The sequence below is a fragment of the Rhodamnia argentea genome, chromosome 3 (assembly GCF_020921035.1).
Source record: "Rhodamnia argentea isolate NSW1041297 chromosome 3, ASM2092103v1, whole genome shotgun sequence".
NCBI lineage: Eukaryota > Viridiplantae > Streptophyta > Magnoliopsida > Myrtales > Myrtaceae > Rhodamnia > Rhodamnia argentea.
The window spans coordinates 27,909,229-27,931,745 of record NC_063152.1 but is presented as its reverse complement, the minus strand read 5'-3'; the positions used below and the strand labels follow the sequence as shown (position 1 = coordinate 27,931,745).

The 22,517-nt window shown below is 40.1% G+C and overlaps 2 protein-coding genes across 5 annotated transcripts; both read right to left on the bottom strand.

Annotated features, from left to right (window-relative positions):
* Window positions 1–879: 879 nt before the first annotated feature.
* Window positions 880–4,384, bottom strand: LOC115753576. Of its 4 annotated transcripts, XR_007197933.1 has the most exons (4): window positions 4,136–4,383; window positions 1,843–2,823; window positions 1,105–1,644; window positions 880–995 (listed from the first exon to the last, which is right to left on the bottom strand). XR_007197933.1 is itself a non-coding variant. In XM_030692240.2 (3 exons), exons 2-3 carry the CDS (start codon window positions 2,769–2,771, stop codon window positions 1,161–1,163), a joined length of 1,413 nt encoding a protein of 470 aa, XP_030548100.1. In that variant the 5' UTR covers window positions 2,772–2,817; window positions 4,136–4,384; the 3' UTR covers window positions 880–1,160. The 4 variants fall into 4 exon arrangements, 3 of the variants coding, with proteins under 3 accessions (XP_030548100.1, XP_030548099.1, XP_048132675.1); XM_030692240.2 differs by having other exon boundaries at window positions 880–1,644; window positions 1,843–2,817; window positions 4,136–4,384; XM_030692239.2 differs by having other exon boundaries at window positions 880–1,644; window positions 4,136–4,382.
* A 1,882-nt stretch (window positions 4,385–6,266) lies between these two features.
* Window positions 6,267–21,066, bottom strand: LOC115753506. The gene is made up of 17 exons (XM_048276694.1): window positions 20,620–21,066; window positions 16,976–19,705; window positions 14,925–15,366; window positions 13,976–14,204; window positions 13,458–13,622; window positions 12,966–13,238; window positions 12,612–12,857; window positions 12,050–12,436; window positions 10,517–11,938; window positions 10,310–10,366; window positions 9,473–9,868; window positions 8,722–8,945; window positions 8,096–8,229; window positions 7,309–7,578; window positions 7,052–7,230; window positions 6,747–6,901; window positions 6,267–6,687 (listed from the first exon to the last, which is right to left on the bottom strand). The coding sequence occupies exons 1-16, from the start codon at window positions 20,975–20,977 to the stop codon at window positions 6,806–6,808; spliced, it is 7,608 nt and encodes a 2,535-aa protein (XP_048132651.1). The 5' UTR covers window positions 20,978–21,066; the 3' UTR covers window positions 6,267–6,687; window positions 6,747–6,805.
* Window positions 21,067–22,517: the final 1,451 nt, after the last annotated feature.

Here is a 22,517-nt window from a genome sequence, read left to right as displayed (position 1 = left end):
TCGTGATCCCACTCGGTGTTGGGTTCTGCTTCATTAAGAACTTGGGGGTCCATATCAGTGGGTCCGGATCCGGGTCGGGCATTTTTTTTGTTTTTTGTTTTTTTGGGGTAAAGGCAATTTGAGGTAAGAGCCGGGCATTATTTTTCCTTTTCGTTTTATTTCCTTTTTCCAAATTTTACTTCCTTTTGGGCAGATCCTTCGACATGGCATGATACATATCCCTTCTTTCATCCGGTCCAAGGGCAATAGTAGTTTACTCGACCGTGGAGTACTCGGCTTTCAAGTACACCCGGCATCCTTTGCACGTTTATGTAATGTAATCAGTTCGTCCATACCTCTAGTAGAATCTGTAAGACCACGACTAATCCTATCATGATATATTTACATAGGCATGCGTTTATGACGAATGAATGAAATACTCTTGGACTTCGTTTGTTTCGTAAGAAAATAATAAATTTGAAAAATATTTTCCTACAAATATCCGCTCGTATCGCTTGATATAATTAATCAATGAAAAAGATATTATCAATAATGGAATAGTTTATGTCGACTAATTATTTCAAGAGGCACGAGTAAGTTTCATCATCATATTATATGCCTGGCCTGGTACATAGGTATAACACCCCAACAAAAAGTTGAGGCAGCTTTGAAGAGAACAATCCTCTAGTGCTCCACAGCCTTACATATCTAGCCAGCTTGGAGGGATCTCCTCTCCAATGCCTTCAGCAAGAGTCGTAAGTAACAGCAGCCCTCGAAACGGTTCTGGCCGCAGGCACTAATCTCTGGAGAACGAGGACTAGCTCTTCTGATCTAAGCATACACCAGCATTTTGATCAGTTCATGCATCAATTGTAAAGAGAGAATCTTGAGTGCACCCGATTTTGCTAGTTACAAGCGGCTCTACTTGAGCACAATGTTGGAAACAATAGTGTGGCAACAATCTCCAAATGAGGTATGTGCTGATACAGAGATCTCCACCTGACACGAAGCACTTCTTTTATACAGATATACACCTCAGTATGCAAATTATCTTCGGACTAGGCATTATATACAAGGCTCCAAAGACCGTAAGAAGGTACGATAATGTTAGGAATAGACACACACCAATGCCACTCTCATGCGTGGCAATCCATGCAGGAAGCATAAGATACAGCAGCCGGCTAGAAAAGAGGTATCATCCACCCAACCGTCCATCCAAGAAGCAATCCCGCCCCAACAAGGCCCAACCCCACGGCAAAGACCACGGCATACTTGGTCACGTCATGCTTTTGACGCTTACGTTTTCCCCGTCTCACTTTGGAAGCCTTATCGCAGCTATTCCGCATTTTTCTACCTTTGCTAGGTGCCATAGGAAGGAACACCGGGAAAATTGGCCGGTCAGTGTTCTTCATCTGCAAGAGGGTTGTTTCCAGCTGAAGCAATTGGAACCACTGCTTGTAGGCAAAAAGCTGAGAGGCTTGTCTAAAGAAGAGCTTTACAATGTGCTCCTTCTCTGCACGTGCTTGCTCTGCTGCCTTCTCTGCTTCCCTTGCACGTGTTTGAGAATGGCACAGTGCTTCCAGTAGCTGAGACTTAGCAGGATCGCAGTCGGCAGCTTCCCATGTTTCAGTTTTACCCTTGCGAGCTGTGGCATGACTGTTTTCACTGCAAATTTGCACAATAAAATGGAGCTTAACTCTTCTGCAATCAATACATGGTTTCATAAAAACAACCTAGCGAGTAAGCCTTATAGCTGTACTCTAACATGACAAAATAGTAAAATGAATCATTCCTCATTGTTGTCTGGCATCATATGGTTCTCGCACAAAGTAATATTCACTTGATAATGGCAAATTCAAGTACCTGGATGATGTGTCAGAGCCACGAGGGAAATGACCATCTTCATCTGGGGCCCACTGCCTTCTGAACATTTGGTCATCATATTCAGGACAACTTCTTGCCTGGATGGTTTCGCCCAAAATACCAAGCGGATCCACCTTCCAATCCAAGGATGACTCAAATACTTCATCGCAGTCTAAGCATCCAATAAACGAATAAGGATGTTTCCTGGCATGCATATTTTGAGGTGGGGGAAGGTCACAATTCTCGATGTGGTCAAGTGACTTCTTAGCAACAAATGACGCTAATTCATTCTTATCTGATGTGCGCCACCATGGTTCCGGCTTCCCATTTCCGATCCATGCAGAATCCAAATTGAAACTGAGCTCATTAGTCTGCTTGGAAACTGACATCCCAGATTGATTCATTTCCACAAGCTCAAAGCTTTCCATCATATCCATGTTCTCAACTTCTTTTGCATCCTTACTATCCAGGCCCATTATCCCTGGGTTTGAACCTTCAGCATCGCAGACGTTCTCAAATTTGTCATTCTTTTCATTCTCAACATGCATATAAGTTCCATCTTTCTGCATCTCACCACAATTAGATTTTATATCTTCCGTGCCAGCATTCAGGAGATCGACATCAGCATCCAATGCATTTAACCCTTCGCATGCTAGACCCTTTGGGAACCTATAGGCAGGTTGTTGCTGAAGCCACCACCTTGCCTCTGGAGGCAAATTGGTAAATGAAGGTTTCCTGTTAAAAGGCATGAAACCTAAGCCAAAACGATCTCCCTCCTCAGTAGAACCAGCAGGTCCTGCATCCACTTGTTTGGATGTTGAAGATGACGATTGGCAACATGCTAGCTTAGGAGCTCTTTTGGCATCTTCTTGTACAAAGCAACGGTTAGCAGCTCTCTGCCATGCAGCCCTTGCTTCTGCAGCTGCCATACTCTCTCAATTTATTCCACATTCCATTGAACAAATGAAAAGTTCTCTGTAGCTAACAAAAACAGCATAAAAGGAGCAAAGATCAGAATGATAAGTATCATGTAGTAGATAGGCCAATTAGCTAGTTCGGACGATTCTCTCTAGTCAAGAACAAATGATCGAGATGAACACATAACCCAGAGCTTTTTGGGTGGTAGTGGAGTATTAAGATAAGTACCACAGGGTAGACCAAATCATACTATGCAGTGGAACCGGACTCCCCTCCTTGAGTAAGAGGAGAAAAGAGTAGGTGAAAAGAAAGAAGACATATACAAAAGCATCAAACAAGTTCATGCATATCACATGGATATAAATGGTGTATCAACTCTCTAAAATCCAAAATAGAAAAGATAATATAAGACTTGCTTACAAATACATGAAGCACCAGCTGACTGACGCCTGAAGTTGTGAATAAGCGTGGAGAATAGCAAATCAATGATTCTAAAGCTAACATGATGATCAGTATCTAATACAGACACGTCTCATGTCTTCCAGTGGAACACATCACAAACTTAAAAATAAAATCAAGATTATAAAGCGAACAACAAGTGCAGCAGATCATCAAATGCACTGAGAACTTCAACCGATCACATAAAGAATAAGCAAATGCAAATGCAATTTGCTCCCCAAGGAAAAGCACCATCATGATATACGTATGAACACTCGTGAGAGTAACTCGAGAAACATGTGTCCTTAAAGCATGTAGTTTTCGAAAAAGAACTGAAAATTAATGGTTAAATCAGCCATAAGGAAAAAAGGCATGTTACGCGACTGTTGAAAGTAGATGATTCCGATTGAAAAAGGGGAACATCCATCACGAAGCTCAAGTAAGCAGTCGGTTATTTAGCTGAACAAGGGAGAACTCATGATCCAAATCAAAATTCCAGATTATGGCGAGTCTTACTTCCCGAATTGATCAGACAAACGCATGTGTACACATGAGCTCACCGCCCTATCAGTTTATACCAAACCGAAAACCAAATCCAAAATCTGCAACGGCCGTCCAAAAGAGTAGACACGGTATCCCGCGTCTGAGATGCCCATCTAAAGTCAAGATACGAATCCTAACCGCAAGAGGAAAAAGGAAAGCGACATCCATCGGATAAGGCAAGAGCAAGATGCATATGTACTGGAACACAACCAGACACTTCAGATGATAAAACTCAGGTGACACCCATCAGTCGGCAGATTCCTAAGATCAACTGTCGAACTTGAGTTCCCAAGCATAGCCAATCAAAAAGAACAAAACTTCCATCAAAGGAAAAACACCCAGATGAAAAAAAAAAAGGAACAGAGAGAGAGAGAGAGAGAGAGAGAGAGAGTACATGGGGGAGAGGTGGATTAGATCTCACGTGCCCAAGTGGGAAGGTGGAGATCTGTCTAGAATCGCAGCGGAGACACGGAAGATGAAAGATGGAAGTCAGGGGAAGCGAAACCGATTAAGATTGAGATGGAACTTCCCTGAACTGGGAATCTGAAACAAAGGCGAAGACGACGCTTGTCAGACACTAAAAGGGTCGTGTCAGCTTCTGCCTTTTTCTTTAGCAGTTACCACGTTGATTTTGATTCACTTTCTTTTATCTTTCCCTTTTTCTTTGTGCTCCGCATAGTCTCCCCCGTCTGTTACCACGTCTCCCCGCTTTAATCTTTTGTCTCAAGACAAGCAAATCTATCAGTTCTCACCCTCGCAATCTACGACCCTCTACCCGACAATAAAATAATCTTATTCAAGCATTAGATTGCAGGGTCAACAATTTCCACGAAAAAATGGGCTCTTTTTCACATTTGTTTTCCTGAGCTGAGGGCTGACGAAAACTGCATTTAGAAATTACAGTTGTGGACGATCTTGACTTTTTTTTTTTATGGGGGGTTTATGCAGTAAGTCTGCTTCCCCAAGCGGGTAGTTTCTGTCCAAACAGAGAGGTTTAGTTGTTCTGTGGGTCCACGTTTTATAGAAGATGACGACCTAGTCATCAGGAGGGGCCCAGGATTAAGGAACTGGCCCGCCACTATATTACTGGGTTTGACATAAACAATGTGTGCGAGATGAATATAATATGCGCATCTGTTGGGAAACCACAACCACTGCCTGATGATTTACTAAGAGCAAGATGATATCAATCATTAAAGAAGACACTAATTTCATTTCTTTCAAGGGATGTTTTTCTAGGAAATCTTGTTTAGGAATCAATCACCAGCGATCATCCTCTACTGGGACGGCTCCTTTGTTTTTTTTTAACCGTAAGTGGTTTCCATTTTCAAAGTATCTGGAGAAATTTTTATGGTTATTATGAGCATGTTTTTGTAATAACTTTAGGTGAGTCATACATGAAGCATAACCTAGTGATTGAAATCGAGTGAAATAGAAAGGAATAGTATGATGCCACGAAAAAAACGAATTTCTTTTTTTTATTTTTTATGTAGAACACTTTTCGGCCGACATAATTTATTTCGATATCATTATTTGTCTAAAGAAAATGTGTCTGTTGTAATATTCTATGGCGAAACAATAGCTCATGTCTATTTTCATACCATGTTAGGCAAAAGCACAAAGTGAAATAATTTACTCATACGTTCATTTTAAAATGTTAAATCACAACTAAAGATGAATTACTATATGTAAAGTCAATCTAAAATTATCTACTAAATTTAAAAACAATTTCTTATGAAATTGATAATTTTTGTAAAAGAAATCGATAGTCTATCAACTTCGTAAAGAATAGTTTTTTTTTTTGGGTAAGGTCGTAAAGAGTAGTTTATCAATAATTCAATCAAGAAAGAATAATTTCTTTATCAGATTAATTCCTTTCGCCTTAATTTGATAAAAATGAACCTACTCGGTGAAAAAAAAAATCATTTCAATAATGAAAAACTAATTTCTGCAAAAGTGATAGCGCTACCGTTATATGTCACACACGTACGTATGCACATACGCATAACATTAGTGCAGCACTATATACGAGCGTCATCACGAGTTAACATGGCTCAACTGCCAGTCAGTGATTGACACGTGCCGTTCTCCGGTTGAAAGGTTTTCGGAACCAAGCCAGATCAAGGAGATGCGGATGATGCAATGAGGCATTCATCACAAGTTGTGATGATCGAATGCTAAGCACATCAAGAATACTTATACAAATCATATAATTGATGAACCCAGATGGTACACCATTGAAAAAGAATCTGTAATCCTTATACCATGATCAAAGATGAAACCCAGAAGATACAAGTTTCTCAGGCTGCATTTCCCCAATTGACTCTCAACAACCGGAACACGTCTTTCAGACCAGCATTTGTCTTGTGAACCCGCTTCTGCAAATCGTACATTGGATGTACGTAGGACGACTCCGAATAGAAATCTGCTTGGTTAATGACTGACATTCAGAATCCTCGCTGAAGTCAGTTTACTTTGTTTTTGTCTTTAGGAAGTAACTGCATAAGAGGGCTCCGAGAGAGGTCATCACAGTCCTTTCTTCGTATACAGTCGCTTTATCAGGAAAGTTACATGTGCACACTGCTCTCTAGGAAAAAAAATAAAATAAAAACGGTTCAACAACAAACTATACACTTCAAATATAAATTAGGAACTACTGTCCGTAGGCAATGCAATTTGTGAACATCGCCGCCGAGGGAAAAGATGATCAAAGCGGAGCACTGCGAATGTATCTACATAATATGGCTTTCTCCTCCTGCGCTCCAATTGAATCCCATTCTGGATGAACTGGTTGCTTTGGTAAAAACTTGACTTCCCCAGAATAATCTAAAAGGAAGCTTGGTTGCCACAGTCCATCCTTTAGGTGCTGAACAATGGGAAGACAGTGCATAGTTGTGGTCGTAACTGTTGATGGTAAAGCCCATATGATGTAATTGTATTCTCCCCATCTAGAGATGTCGATATATCTCTTGCAAAAATAGTTGTGCAACTTCAGCACATCCCTCCCATCTAGAGATGTCGACATATCTCTTGCAAAAATAGTTGTGCAACTTCAGCACATCCCTCATACATAATCTTTCAGTTGAACCAGCTTTACAGAGCCATCCCCCCCACAGGTAAGAAATCCCTGTGAAACAAGCTGCACATCCGTAACACCAGCCTGTTGCATGTAAAGATAATAAGTAGAGGCATCGAGCCAATTTCTTCTGCATCCCAGGGAATCAAACTGCTCTATGTACAAAATAAATATGTAGCTACAAAAATAATAGATAGTGATGTCCCATCACAAGCTTAATTACAAGAATGTTACCCGTACGACTCCACCAAAACCCCGAGTGCTTGGTTGTAGAAAAGTATGCCTTTCGTGTAATTTTGGCCAATGACGTAGTAACTTGGCACTTTTGGCATCCCAAAGTTTTACATCACCATCTTTGCTTCCAGTTAAGAACAAGCTTGTCTGAGCAATTGGGCATATTTTCGTAACACTCCCTTCACACCAAGAAATACACAAAAATCAGAACATAACGCACATTCTAATGATTATGGCAGTGGCAAAGTACACATTACCTAAATGTGCCTTTGGTATGTACCAGAGCATCCCACCTACATTCTCAACCCCAAACTTAGCACCAGTCCCTACCGGCAAGTCAGTAGACAAAGTTGCCTGGGAACTTCGCTGACTATTATCAGAGCTCTTGTGCCTTTTGCTCCTTCCGGTTGCAATATACCGAAAATCATGGAGTCCAACATCACCACCCTTACCACCAGTCACTATAAGGGGAGAAACAGAACTATTTCCAACATCATTATCGAAAACACAAACAGAGCGAGCTCCACCTGCACAGAAAGTACAAAAGTTTGACAAGATCCATGGTCAACGATGATAACACAATAGCACCTATCCAGCTATTGGTTTATTTAAGGTTGGAAAATGCATCATGTAGCTTTGCACTAACTCCAGCAAGTGAGAACAGCTAAATCATCTGCCACTACAATTAACTTTTGGGGGCAAGCCTTATAGACAGTAAAGTTGCTTCGTGGCGATATGGAAGTCATAGGTAAAAGTCACAAATGAGCTTCTCCATAGTGAAGAGGGCAAAGCTGTCTAATCTGCGGTGACCTCTTTTGACACAAATGCAGGGGAATTCTATGCTGGGGCATTATTTTTGCCTGTACCTTATGCTTCCTCCAATCGAACACACCAACATGTGGAATCAATGAATTCATCTCCCCATTTGGCTCGAAAAGATACACTACCTCATTTAGATGTAATGTCCTCGCAGGTGACATCTGGTGTTTAGACAGTACAAACAAGCACAAAATTCATATTTTCAGTTGTAGGAAAAGGACAGACCTTCATGACAGATTATAGAGGCTCGGGAAGTAGAAGGTGGAGCCAGTGTATCCCATACAACCACATTCATGTTATTTGAACTGCATCCAGCTGCGGCTATTATTGATCCACTCGAACTAACATAGGCAATGTCCCTGCAAGCAAAATTAACTCAATATGGCGAATATATGGCGCCACGACAAAGGTGGGTGGTGGACAAAATTCCCAAATTGATAATGAAAAGCCACGTTATCAACAGGTGTGCATGTCATCAGCATTGAATAGAAAACAACTATGTGCCACTTAAAAAACAAACAGGGATAAGTACCCAAAAGAAAATAGGACACCAACACTATGAGAAGGAACGTGCTGTCTGAGGACCCAAAATGAAGAACCAAATCTTTGGCCACCAAAAAAAATTGCTAAAAGTTATCCACAGCCATTCATTCTGTTCTTTGTTGCATTATTTCACAAAGTCCCTCAGTGAAAAATCCTAATCTGAAGCACAGAGGAAAATCTCGCATCAACCAAATAAATAAAAGACAGGCCATGTGTCGTTATTTTTATTCCCAATTTCCAGTACCACGTGCAGGAAAAATTAAACAAGATAGAGATTGCTAAAAAAAATCTAAGAAGATTACACATACGAGGCATGGCCATTAAAGCAGAGAGATGATTCAGTCGGATGAATGTTGCTCCTTCCTCCAACCTCCAGCTGCCATGAGCATATGGTCCCATCTAATGTGGCTGTAGCAAATCTGTGTCCACAAGGGTCAAAATGCAAGGCTGATATAGATGCAAGAGCATAAGGTGGAGGGCTATTTGCAGCAGGCAGCACTCCATAAGTAGCAATAGCTTTTTCCTCACCAAACTGCATTTATCAATTATGTTACAATCATTCTACAGTAATATTCGAAGTTCAAAGCAGTAACAAGTTAACAACCCACAAATCGCACTTCCAAGTCAAGAAAGAGAAACAGAGAAGTGCAGAACAGAAGGATACTCCATGCAATATTATTCCTTTTGCAGGTTGGCTTTTACTTTTGGCTGGGGACTTCTCTCAGCATGCTCTTTTCATTAAGCGCACATCAATATACATTAATTCACGAACAAAAGGGCACAGAAAGAATGATGCTGACAAAAATTTAGAAAAGAAAAGCAAAATTCATAGAGAGAAAAAGTTCCCGATTGTCCCAAGCCAAAGTTGCAGACCATCATGCCTAAAAGAGCAAATTGATAAAAGTGAAAAAGAGTCTTCTTGCTCGATTCTGTATAAACAATTCCTCAAAACAAAACTGATGAAACAGCCAAATAAAAGATTTAGCAAATGACAACTGACGCAATCCCATATCTGACTTTTTGTAAAATTGATCATTCGCCCGCTGCAGCAAATCATACCTTCCATAAGTAGATGTGCGTATTGCTGGAGCCAACCAAGAAGTACGGCATGGATGGGTGACTAGAAAGAGCCCTAGTTCTTACAGTTTCCAAGTTAGCTGATTGTTCAACAAACTCTTCGAATTTATCTTGAGTTTCCAAACCTAAGCCAGAGGCACCAATGCCTGCATAACCTGGAAAACCAAATGCTACACCACCTGTCAGGTCTCTCCCTGGCATGGCCAAAGATCCCATCCCGGTAGTTGCTGCACCAAATCCCAGATGTAACCCTGTTTTGCTCTGAAGAGTGGATTCAGAGTCTGCCCAACCATGCTCTGGCCAATCAGCTTCTGACCATACATGCTCCATTCCTTCTTTATAAGGTAATTCTCGTTCCAAGTTGAAGAAAATTATACCCTATATAAGGCGACCACCCATGAAGAATACTTTATGAGTAGCCAGAAAAATTTATCTCCGATAAAGAGTAAAAGAATGTGACAGACCATGAAGTCGCCACAGCAATGCTTATTCAAACATGTTAGAAGGTAGGTATCATCAGGAGTTGAAACGTTTAACTCATCAAATTGCAACACAAGGAGCTTCTGTCAAAAATTATTTTGTGCTGTTCAATTTATGTCTATGACCCCAAAGTGATTGTAGTTTTTATTGCAGATAAATTAATATTTTCATTAACTAGCATTAAGGGATGCAACATGTCTAAGTAGCCAAAAGAATTGTCACAGTTACCAGTTAGTTGCCCAGTGATCAGTACAATTCAAATGCTCACAAAAATCCGGCAGCATAGATTGCTTTAAGGATCAGTACTAATATTAGTATCTATGTGCAGGAATCACTCACCTTTCTATTGCTAGAAACTGCAATTTGCCGCTCGTTGATGGAGTTAATGCACAATGCCTGTTCAAACCATCAAAACTATGTCAGCATCGTGCATGTTTAAGATCTAGATATTAGCTTCAAGGACCTACTGCCACCTTCAGGCAGTTTGATCCATCAAAAACATACTGCTACATGAACACAACACGGAGCAGTGAAAGGAAAAATTACCTCCATGAGCTCCCCATTTCTCTTTAAAATATCTTTAGGATTTTGAAAATGAGTAACCTCCTTCATAAGGTTGGGTTCTTTATGCCAAGAACTCAATAAAGAGTTTCCATTTGAAAATAATCCCTTAGAAAGAGACCCACTGATCCTGCTGGTAGATTCAGTGCTACAGCTACTTCCATTGTTTCTCGATTCATTTTCCTCCAATGTCATCCCGTCATGTACTGCTGTCCAACCTTTAGAAGGTTTAGTGTTGACATATTCTGACCAATTTATTTTCTCCAAGGCAAAACTGTCTGATATAATATGTGGATCAGCCCATAAAGTCCAGAGTCTTTCGAAAATTGATAGTTCAGTATCACTATTAACTAGATCCAAAGTAGTATTAGTATCATGCAGATGCGTTTGGAGAGATCCGGGTTCAGTCAGATCAGACTTTTGCAACCATACAAGAGTCATAGCTGGCCATCCATTGTCAAGTTTCTGCTGCACTAGGGCTGCAAGTTGTTTAGTGTGATATGAAGAAACATGAGCAGAAATTGCCTTCAGTGACTGGACCAGAAAAACTGATAGCAGCTCAATCTGTTCTCTCATATTCTTGTCATCAGCATGAAGATGAGCAGAACTACATAATTTTGATTGAAGTTCACTTAGAGAAGCACCAAAAAGGTGACTGTCTTGAACTGTTTCCAATATGAAATTCAGCTTATGGTTCGTAAAACGAGACATATGTTCCCATAGTGAACATCCCAAAATTTGCCATCTTTCATCTTCAGGAATCAAGTGTACTATGTCTCCTCCATGTTCGCCTTTCACACTTCCAGTTGATTGCAGATCCCATTTGACAGTATCAACAGTGGCAGCATCAGACAAAATTTTTTCCATTTGGTACAGAACTTTGGTTAGATCTTTCATATCGACATTGTATGTAGTATGGCCACTGAAAGGAGAAACTGTGAGGGGTTGCAAAATCAAACTGAGAGCTTTTAAGTTCCTCTGAAACCAAATGTAAGCAAAATGAGCTAAATACTCGAATAAATCGAGTATGGCAATAGGTTTCATGATAAAGTCTGTCTCATTGGAGTTCAAAGATAACTGGAGAACAGCTCTTAATTTCCTAAATATATGTATAAGAGTTTGAAATAGAATCCCCCAAGCAACTGAAAATTTGGATCCTATTTCATCTCGCTCAGTCTTCATGAAATTATGTGAATCCAGTAGAGAGAAGGATATACTACAGGCTGCAATGAAACGTGAAGACAAGACAGAAACTTCTTCAGCTGCTGCCAATGTAAGCTTTAAACGAGAGGGTTCTAGACTGCCAAGCAGATCATTCCCATCAGAAGCCTTTTGCTGACAATAGTACCCTTCTAATAGGTCAAATATAATACCAAAGGAGCCCTTATAGCATGCAAACTCTGATATCTGCAAACATATATCATGTAACAAGAGCATGTTAGCAGCATCTACAGTCAACAGGGTGAGAAGCGGTGAAAACATATAGTGTCACATGTAATGACTCAAAAGTCAATATACCTTGCTAAGGAGAGAAGCAGCATCCACAGAGAACTTCTGCTCAACAACCTCCAAGCCAGCATATAGCTTATCTCGGAACTCTGGTAGTAGTTTCTGCAATTCATGCATCTTATACTCAAAGTGTGACCTAGATCCAAAAGATCCCCTACTTGAGTATGGCCAAGACGGGTGTTCTTTAATTAATTTGGAGAAGTGTTGAAGTGCACAATCAAGTTTATAATGGGACTCCAAATGGGTAGACACATCATTGGACAGCCAATTTGTGGAACTATTTGTGGATTCTTTGGGTCTGCCCAGTAGAACTTCAGAAAGCCCATTACTGAACATGCCCTGATGATCACATCCCCCGTCAAAGCTCAGAGAAGAACAGTGCTCCATAGCTTCAAGCTGATACAAACAGAACCAAAAATAAAGAGTAGAGCTCACTGATAATTGTTGCAACAATACAAATCATCAATAGATGCAGACAACTTACCAAGCACCATGAATATTCATATGAGAAGCGAACATACGACATTCTTGACCTCTTATTACCCATTATTAGAAGGAAAACAATACTTACAGGAAGCCCACTTTTTTTCAAGGCAGTAGCTGTGATCAGACAGGCCCACCTCCCAAAAAATGCAGCATTCTGCTCCCCAACAGCATTCTTCATACGATTCTTAGCCGCTAGCAAAATGCAATATAAGCCAACACTTGGGTCCAGAAAGGCAGCGTGATTGGACAACGGAGTATATTCATTTGGGATAGGACCATTTTGGCACTTAAACATGCTCAAGAAAGATTTCGAGTAGTTCCCCAGCTGCCACTGCAAAAGAAAGAGATATTTATGATGGCTACAAGCATCTAATGCCGCATTCATCTCCACAACCAAAAACTAGAAATAAGGCAAAAATTAACTAGGATAACAGGACACCTCCAAAAGACTGGAAAGCCAGTAGTCACCCTTCTCGATTGCAGAAGGAAGCATGGACTTCGTTATTAATTGATGCTCAGTTGGTCCACCGCACCCCTCAACAAGGCGACAGATAACTAGAGCAAGCTGCTCATCCCCAAGATTCTTAATACAAACAGCCACTGCAGAGGAAATATCACCACCAAGCAGGAAAAAAGCAATTGCAAGCTCTAGCTGATGCCTCCCTAGCAAGACATATGCATTTTTAAGTGCAGCAGCCTTGTTTTTCTCCTCCTGTCATGAAAATGCAGATTGAACTAAAAGGGTTACCAGAAGGGAATAAAAATCCTATATTAGCTAAAAGACAAATGAAATGTACAACACAAATAGGAGCTTGAGAAATTCACTGACATTGCAAAATTAGTAACGCTACAGGAACTTCTTCCTCTTTGTTTCAATATCTATTCATAAATCAGTGACATGACACTACACATCAGTTCTGTCACACTGTACCTGAAAATTGCGTAGGAGAAATCCAACTAAAGGCTTATCCTTCTCATCCTTGCTTAATTTAAAGAGGCCAGCCAAAACTTGAAGTCTGTTTAATGATACATATAGTAGTGCACAGTCTTTAGGATCTTTTCTGTTTAAATATTGTGATCTTGCCAGCTTCTCCATCTGCAATGAAACAACCTCCATCAGATGGCTCGAAGCAGGAAAGTCTAATCAGCACTTAACAAACAAATATATCTGCAACTTTCGTAACAATCAGATTACAAAGGATTTAAAACCAATTTGTTTCATGGTAGATTACCAGAGTAATCCCTAGGTTTTCCCAAATATTACAAATAATAAGAGGAGCCAGGTGAACTCCCAGGAAGAGAGCTTCTCCAACCCCCAAAAAATTCCTGGCAATAAAGCAGGAAATGCATAGACCAAGTGGCTTGAAGCCATATAAAAATGAGGAATCCAAGTTCAATGCTCATCCGATACATAGTCACAGCACTTAATGGTCAAGGACTAAACCTCACCCTTGTACGCAATTGTGATGCATCGGTTAACCAAAGTCCAACTCCAACAGCTCGCATTTCTTGCCAAGAAGATGCATTCGGGAGAAACGAATCTAATAGATTATCCTGACAGTCAGAGTGAAAGGCCCAGCAAATTGATGCAGAATCAATGACTAACTCTTCCATGGATGCCATCCTTCCACACTTCCGGAGGAAATGAAGTTGTTTGTATCTCACTGAGACCCAAAACCTGAGGCAGAGTTGAAGCGGAAAGTATGGAATGAAAATTCAATAAGTGTTTAGAAATAAAGGCTCTTCTAGATCATGAAGTCCCCAGTTCTAAACACAATTTGGGGAAAAGCGCTGAGAGGGAGGAGATTCCACTGCCACATAATAAGATCAAAGAGGATGTCCTAATCATGCCATCTCTAAGGATAATAAGACGCAGAAACTGCTCAGGGCTCAAACAGATGTTCGATGCTCCCTAAAAGTAACAACTCCTCCTTCCCAGCACTGGTTCTGCAAGCAGAACTTTATAGCCCGCTTGTCTGGAGGAATGGGCTTTCATACCTATCCTAGAGTCGGCAACACTTTTTTAGGTCAAATCGGCTTTCCATCAAAATGTGGACAACAGGGTAGAAGATCTACGTGTCACAGAAGAGGTGTCTAAAATACTATGATGCAATTCTTCACAAGAAGATCACTAATACAACTCAATGTTCTCATTATACAATACGGGCAGGGAGAACAAAATTTACTTCAGGAGTGCCCAACCAGAAAGATTTTGATTACATCAGCTTCCAGAGTCACATAAACAACTTATCACTTCAATCAAGCCTAAAAAACGACCATGACCATTGCATTAGCTCAATTGAAGGAAAGATGTCATAATTACATGACCAACAACACCAAGCAGCTGGAAAGCAACTTATACTAGAAAGCAATGCAAATCAACCATATCGAGGCTTACCTTTGTCCAGGCTCATCAAGACTTTCATAAACAGAGGTAGAATGCGAATGATTGACTTCACTGAGAAGATCACTAATTGCAAGAATTTCCATCTCCTCTTTTTGCGACATAGCTTCTAACTCGTCTCCCCTCTCAAGAGTGTTGATGAAGCCACTAAGTTCAGATTTTAATGACAAGGAATTAGGTCTATTAATGGTAGCATCAGAGTCAAACTTAGAAGACAAATCAGTCAACCCTCTTTCAAAACTGAAGGATGATGTAGTTGAAGTGGCATCCCCACTCCACTGAATTTGTCTGGCTGGAGAACTTTCTGAAACAACGCCTTCAAGATAACTTGACAGAACCATTTGGGGAACAATTTGGAGTGATTTGGCTCTCTCCCCATGAGCATCAGAATGTGCAACAAGATGCTGCAAGGCCAGATATGCACGCCTCCAATTACCTGGATAAACCAAAGCAAAGGAACATAGATATATTTAAAAGTATCTATTTAAAGCTAATAATTAAAAGCACTTAAAAAGGTAGTAAAAGGACAAGTTAATTTAGAGGAGTTTGCTCTCAAGGTTATTTTCAGAAAAAAATAGCAATGCAGCCACATTCTATTCCCTAAATAAGTTCCATGTGAAAACATTCACTGGTAGTACCCCTTCCAAAGAGCACTGAGTGCCAAATTTATTGTCACAATAAGAGAAAAACTTAAAGTCATCAAATTTTCTCCTCTGGGAAATATCTTCTAAATTTTTAACAATGTTCTCCTTCAAAAAGTCAATTTTGCCTATCATAAACATATCACTACAGCCACAAAATTATGCCAAACTACTGATGGAAGTCCAAACCAAGAAAAACAGTCACAGTCATGATTGACTTTCAGACACCACATTAATAACTTCTACGCAAGTGAAAGAATTATTGCAAATAAAAGCTAAAGGAAATGACGATGGCAAGGGAAATGACAAACGCGACGTTTCTCCATAGAGCCTGCTGCCTGACGAAGTCAAAGTGAATGTGAAGCTTTTTACAGACCAACTAAGTCTAGTTGATATTTTAGTGTTATAGATAAAGGAAAACAAAAGCCGCTAGCAATTAAAACATCTAAGACATTTTGTAAGGAAAAACATGTTAGAATACAAAAACAGAGGGCACCTGCAGCTACTAGACATAGGTTCGAGTCTTTTACTTCCTTCCATTGTTATTGAACGGGTACAAAGCCAGCTTAAATTTTTCTCAGTACCTCAAAGGTTAAAATAGCCATCCATTTCTTTCCAGGCTCTGAACCGCTACTTGAGGTTCAAACAGCCATCCATTTCTTTTCAGGCTTTGAACCACTACAAGTAGCCCTCACTTCAAATTCATGCAGTATGCCTACCAGTTGAAGGAACACTCCTCGATCTTGTCCAAAGTAACGATGTCTAAACTCTACAACCCCCTTTGGTGACAGCAAATCGTCGCTCAATCTACAAGCTTGTTGTAATTCATGATTCTATACATTAAAAAACTGTAGATTAAGATTGTCACAGATGAGAATGAGAGAGAGAGAGAGAGAGAACTAAAATAACAGGGAACATATTCTGATCAAATTATCCAAATTACTGTTTTTATTTTCTGATCCTAAATCTAATCCATACACCACCCCCTTCTCTTTCCACACGCTAGTCCATGAAAGGAAATAAAAGAGAACAACTGCTGACAACAAAACAATATATAACCAAAAAATTCAATGCATGCCGAATAAATCAGCAGCCCTAACATTCAAAAGTATTTCCTATTATTCAGTCCACTCATAGAGCACCCTTAGCACTTACCAAATTAGAAAGAAGCCAACAAAAATTAAAAAATTGCAGGCAAGCAAAGAAAATTGAAAGAAGAGATTAGAAAGATATGCATGTTAACAACATGAACACTAGGTTATCTAACCCTATCTATAAAACTAGACCCACTTGTAATAAATGACATAGCTATAAATGTGCAAAATGTGATGGAAGCTCACAATACCAAGTCACAGAAAGAACATCTGGAAGTTACTTTATCATCTATGCAGCAATTGAAGGTACCTGAAAATATGTTAAAAAGGAGAGCCTGTGGATGATACAAAGGAAGAGATCCACCCAACTTCTCCAGTATTTCCAACATGCTCCACAATTTGAACTTTGTAGGAAAGCAATGTTCTGATGTAGCCCTTTCTACAGATAGACAACTGGCTAGAAGATCACAATTCAAGCTCAAAATTTTAGCAGTCCCGGAGGTGCATGACTTGCCACTGCTTTTAACTGAGATATTTTCAAACTTATGAATGTCAAGATCAGTGAAAATTGGAGCAAAAATGCCAATGTTAGGGCCTCTTTCACTATTCCACGGAATATCCTTTTCACATGCTAGATGAGAATTACCCAGATAACCACTATATACAAGGAATAACAACTGACTGAATGAGCAGATGTGATTTTCATGAACAACCACAACTGTTGCCTGGGGACCCCAAATAAAGTCATACGCAGGAGATGATAAGCAAGCATGTGCGATGCAAAACCAAATATGCATATGTGAAGGCTTTCCAGAATTCAACAAACTATGACTACCAGCTCGCCTTTCTGCATACACCTGCAATTTATCTTGCATGCATACTCCAAGAATCTGTTGGCCATTACCTAATGCTAACCACTTCATAGCAATGACACATCCATCTAGGGATACCGTATCTTCTAACAATAGGTGACTTGCTCCCATCATATTAACAGCGCCCCATATACTTAGAGTACTGACAGTATCAGAATTACTAGCCCCACATATGATTGCAATCTTCTGACCACAATCAGTAAGACATACTTTACTAATTGAACTTTGATGTGCAGCAACCATACCCACAAGCTCCCATCTGACAGTGGCAGCAGATACTTCAGTCCCATTACTTCTCCACAACTTCAAGCTACCATCTCTGCAGCCTGCTGCCATAAAAAATGCAGGACAATTGCTGCACTGTTCATTATCAATACACCTCCAGTCCTGCCGTACAGATGATAAGGAAAGACCAGGACATACTAGGGAGAAACTGGTGATAGCGTCATGGTTCTGTGAATCTGGGTATTGTGGAGAGCAAGGAGATACAAAAATAGAATATCCTTTGCCATAAAAATTACTCTCGAATTTTGACATGCTGCTCCAAGCTGGGTATTTGGTCTCAAAGTCACATTCTCGACTGTGCCCAGATAAATCATAGTATTGTACAGCAATATCCCATGATAATGTATAAAACCCATTAATCCATGAAGCCAAAAGCATGAAGCCATCAAATCTGAAGTCTTTGTTGGTCAGAGGAATTGAAAAGATATCTGTGGGGCCTTCTGCAGGAGGAACACTATCACAAAAAGGAATCGTGCATAATTTGTGACATTCTACTTTTTGCACTTCCTTTTCAGAAACTTTAACCACAAAGCAATCAATCCCACCATGGTATCCCAACAGAACAATGCAGTCATCATTCATTGCTAAAGGTGCCCAGACCAAGCTGGTATATTTTGGCCCATTTTCTTGTGTCACAAGTTTTCCAGAGAGCTTCCACGAGGGAATCATGGTTGGAAACCCAGGAAACTCATTGGTAAAGGTGGAAAATGACCAAAATAAAAGCAAACCATTAGAATCCAAGGAAGCGGCTAATCTGACTACACAGTGATCAGGATGCACAGCAACTCGTAAGATTTTTCCAGAATGACCATCTATACCTAGTTCACAACCAGCAGAACCTGATAAAAACTTCTCTTCTGGGGAAGTACCAAGAGACAAATCTCTTACATTATCCGCAACCTGAGTGTACAGAAGCAACCACACCATTGAATTGCAGGGTGAAAGGTGAATAAAAGAGCATAAAACAGGTGGTCCAGCTGAGCTATTCCTTGAGATGATTGCTTTCTTCACGGGGTGTAGATCTTTGACATTCAAATATGAGACTTTGTGAAGATGCGCTGAGTCAAGACACAGCAGCTCCTTTGACTTCCATAACGTCACCCGAGGGTGCCTAAGAGGAGAAAATTCATCAAGAAAATGGATTGCCCAGAATGTAATTTTCAACTCTGGTCCAATGCCTACTACCCATTCACATTGGCCATTCTTTTCATGCTCAGAAAACTCTGTGGGGAAAAGCTGGCAACCTTCTTTGCCAATTATATGTAACCCCCTCCTTTCTTCTGCCCAAGTAACAAAAAAGTTCTCACCTAGAGTTGCACCAAGAACCATGTTTGTCTCAATTACAGCAACAACACAAAATGAATGCGGCATGAACTTGGGATCCTTGAAGTCCTTCTCCATTTTTCTTGCTCGTCCATAATCCATCTCACTCCATAACCTCACGGCTCCATCCAAGCAGCATGTTAAAAGGACCTGTCTTACTTTCAGATTCCTCTTAAGCCATCTTCCTCCCAACGGCCTCCATTCAATCATGAGGATAGGTTGAGGATGAAGTAGCTTAACCATCATGTATTCAGATTTCCGATTGCTTTGACATACTAAAACATGTCTGCACTCCTCGCTGACCGATGATCCACCGAGATGCTGCTTATTCAGATAAGGAGCTGCTGCTGATGGTCCCTCAATGGACCAAGTTGCAGAAACCAGAGTTTGTGGCTGTTTAGCTTTAAACTTCCAAGCAATCTCCCAGGAAATGCTGTTGTTCTTCCACAGAACCACCTCGATTCCACCTGCAATAATTCCATCCCCTGATCTGGTCCACTTGACCGCCTCCACCTTTGAAGACTGCCTGAGTACTGCATTCTGGCTCCAACAAAAAGAACCTGATGAGTACAAAACATTTAAATTTAAGAAATTCAAAAGCAAACTAAAACTGCAGTGGAATATAAGTTCACAAGAGCCCCAAAGAGGAAAATGACAATGGGGAACATACTACTGATAAATAACACGTTTGCCATATCGCATCCTTGTCTACTCCTTGATGTGTGCTTAAGTGCATGGAGATGGAAGAGAAGGCAATGAGGTATGTATACATGCTCTTAGAAACCAGAACCATCTGATAAAATTGCTTGTGACTCGAAGGAGAACAACTAAGTGGTTGAGGTCACAGGCAAATTGTTAAAATGACCTCATACATGAGATCTGATAATGGAGATTAGAGAAGGAGAAGCAGTGAAGGCAATATTGAGAAGAAGTTAACACGATGGCGACTTCAAAAACTCTTAACATAGAATTTGGGATTTTTCTACAATACAAAGTGAAGACTGTAGCTGGGGATATCCATTTGATGCCCACTCTTCAATAGACTTGTTATTTTCACTGAGACACCGTAAAACCATCCACCAGGCATGTTTCAGGAATCAATCCAATTACCACTAAACAACTCTAATGAGCCAGAATCGCACATTTTAGGTATTCACGTCCTTGGAATAATGAGTGCTTCGGCGTGGGAAGTCAACTCGCCATCTATACATGGCCCATTTAGAAAGCAATTGAGCTTAAGCACAGACTGTGAATCTAAGTATCGAGAATGTTTGAGAAAATAAGGATAGCTTTAACTTGAGAAACTCATCGCCACTTTCCCAACTATCCCAGTAAACTAATATCGACAGAAATGCCAAAACATGCCCACCTATGATTTGCTCTATGATCTGTGACTCAACTCCAATGGTCTAGAGACGCCTAAGTGGAATAACGAAAATGAAAAAAGAGGCAACTATATCGAATTCAAGCATACCTAGTAATCTGGAGGATTCGAGCGAGTGAATGAAGACGCAATCGCCAGAAGCGGCGGCGACACGGCCGTCGGAGGAGAAAGAGACAGAGGAGACGGGGTGGGGGAGGTCGAAGACTTGTCTGAAGAAAGGAGCGATGAGCGGTTCGGCCTCGGAGAGAGGAGAAGGGAGGTGAGAGATCACCAGGAGAGAGGAGGCTCCGTAGGCGACCCAGGCGTAGCCGGCGAGGTCGGGGATCCAGTCGATGGTGGATCCGGTGGGAGAACGGGTCGGGGCGGGAGGGATGACATCGGATCGCAGGAGAGAGAGTGGGAGGTGGTCGATGGGATCGAGTGTGGCGGCGGAGTCCAGCTCCGACATCGTCGTCAGCCGTCGGGGATCAGGTGAAGGTGAAGGTGAAGGTGAAGGATGATCTACTGCACCTCCCAGCACCAGCAGCGCCAAAACATATGTATTTTCCTGGGATTCACATCACTCAACTGTCGGTAATAAAAACAAAAAAAGGATAAAGGAAAAGAAAACTACAGCACCTTTTCAACTGGGTTTTTCGACCCAAAAAAAAAAGGGTTTTCACTAGTTCTCATTTCTTGTAGAAAGTAATCATAATTACTTTTCTAATTATAATCGAAGAACTAACAAATATTATGTCATCCGTAAAAATAAAAATAAAAATTCGACCGATGATAGATTGATAATTATTTTTTGCCTGGGTAAATTTACTATTGTCGCTTAAAACCTTTCAAAAAGGTGAAAATAATGATAATTACTTTTCATCCTTGGTTGGTTTGGTTGCTCAATCATCTTCAAGTACACATTGTACTAATCTAATGGTGAATGTGTAAAAAGCTTTTGTACTAGCAATTGACCTAATGAAAATCCTATAAAAACATTGTCAATTATAAATATCAAAGATTTTCGCCGAACCTTTAACTTTTAATTTATTCAATCAAAATATTAAACTAGCGTTGTTGAAGTCCTTCTGACTCCAAATAATGTAAGCTAAAATTAATGTGTTTGTTAAAACTACTAAGAGTCTCACACCGTTATGCTCAACTAACGCTTGAGATTATAGACTTATAGAACGAAGACTGCAATCGGACATTGAGCAATGTGATTTCGCAACATGAATATTGTTGCGAAATTTCGTCGAGAATGGGATAACAACACTTTGACGAGTAATAACACTCTCTTTAAGGATTTGTTTGACCAACAACGTTGCTAATATAACAAAATCTCAATGAGAATAACAGATAGCAATTATGATATTTCTCTAGGATCTCTCAAAAGAAACAATTGGAAAAGAAGGTTATGTTTCTTTTTATAAAAAAAAGGGAAATTGAAAGTTCTAAAAATTGAAGTACTAAAACTGAATAGAATTTCTCAATATATAATAATAGAAAGAAGATAACTTTTCATGTTTTAAAAACTGTAATGCGGACACAACTCTTCGTGTTCGAAAAACGATCAATTGGGACGCACATCTTCGTATCTGAAGAACAGTTAATTCGGATGCACCTCTTCATGTCCAAAGAATAATTATGTTTGAAAAGTTGCAACCATTGGATATAATTAACTAATTAAAATTCGAAAATAAATTTAATAAAAATAATACTGAAAATGAAATAAAAAAATAATTGCTGAATAGTGCCAATTTTGAACCGCGATCGTGAAAGCGTACAAAGTGTGCCTAATAATCGCGCACTAGCATGCGAGTATAGTGGGGTATAGCCTACTTGTCCATTTCTTTATTTTGAAAGACTATAATAGCTTTCTAACTAATAAAAAGACTTTCTTCTTTTCATTTTATGTGGGCTTGGAAAATGGCACATTTTATTCGTTTTGCAAACAAACTCCAACAAACATTGCATTCAAGTTTTTAACGTTTGATTTAAAGGCATTA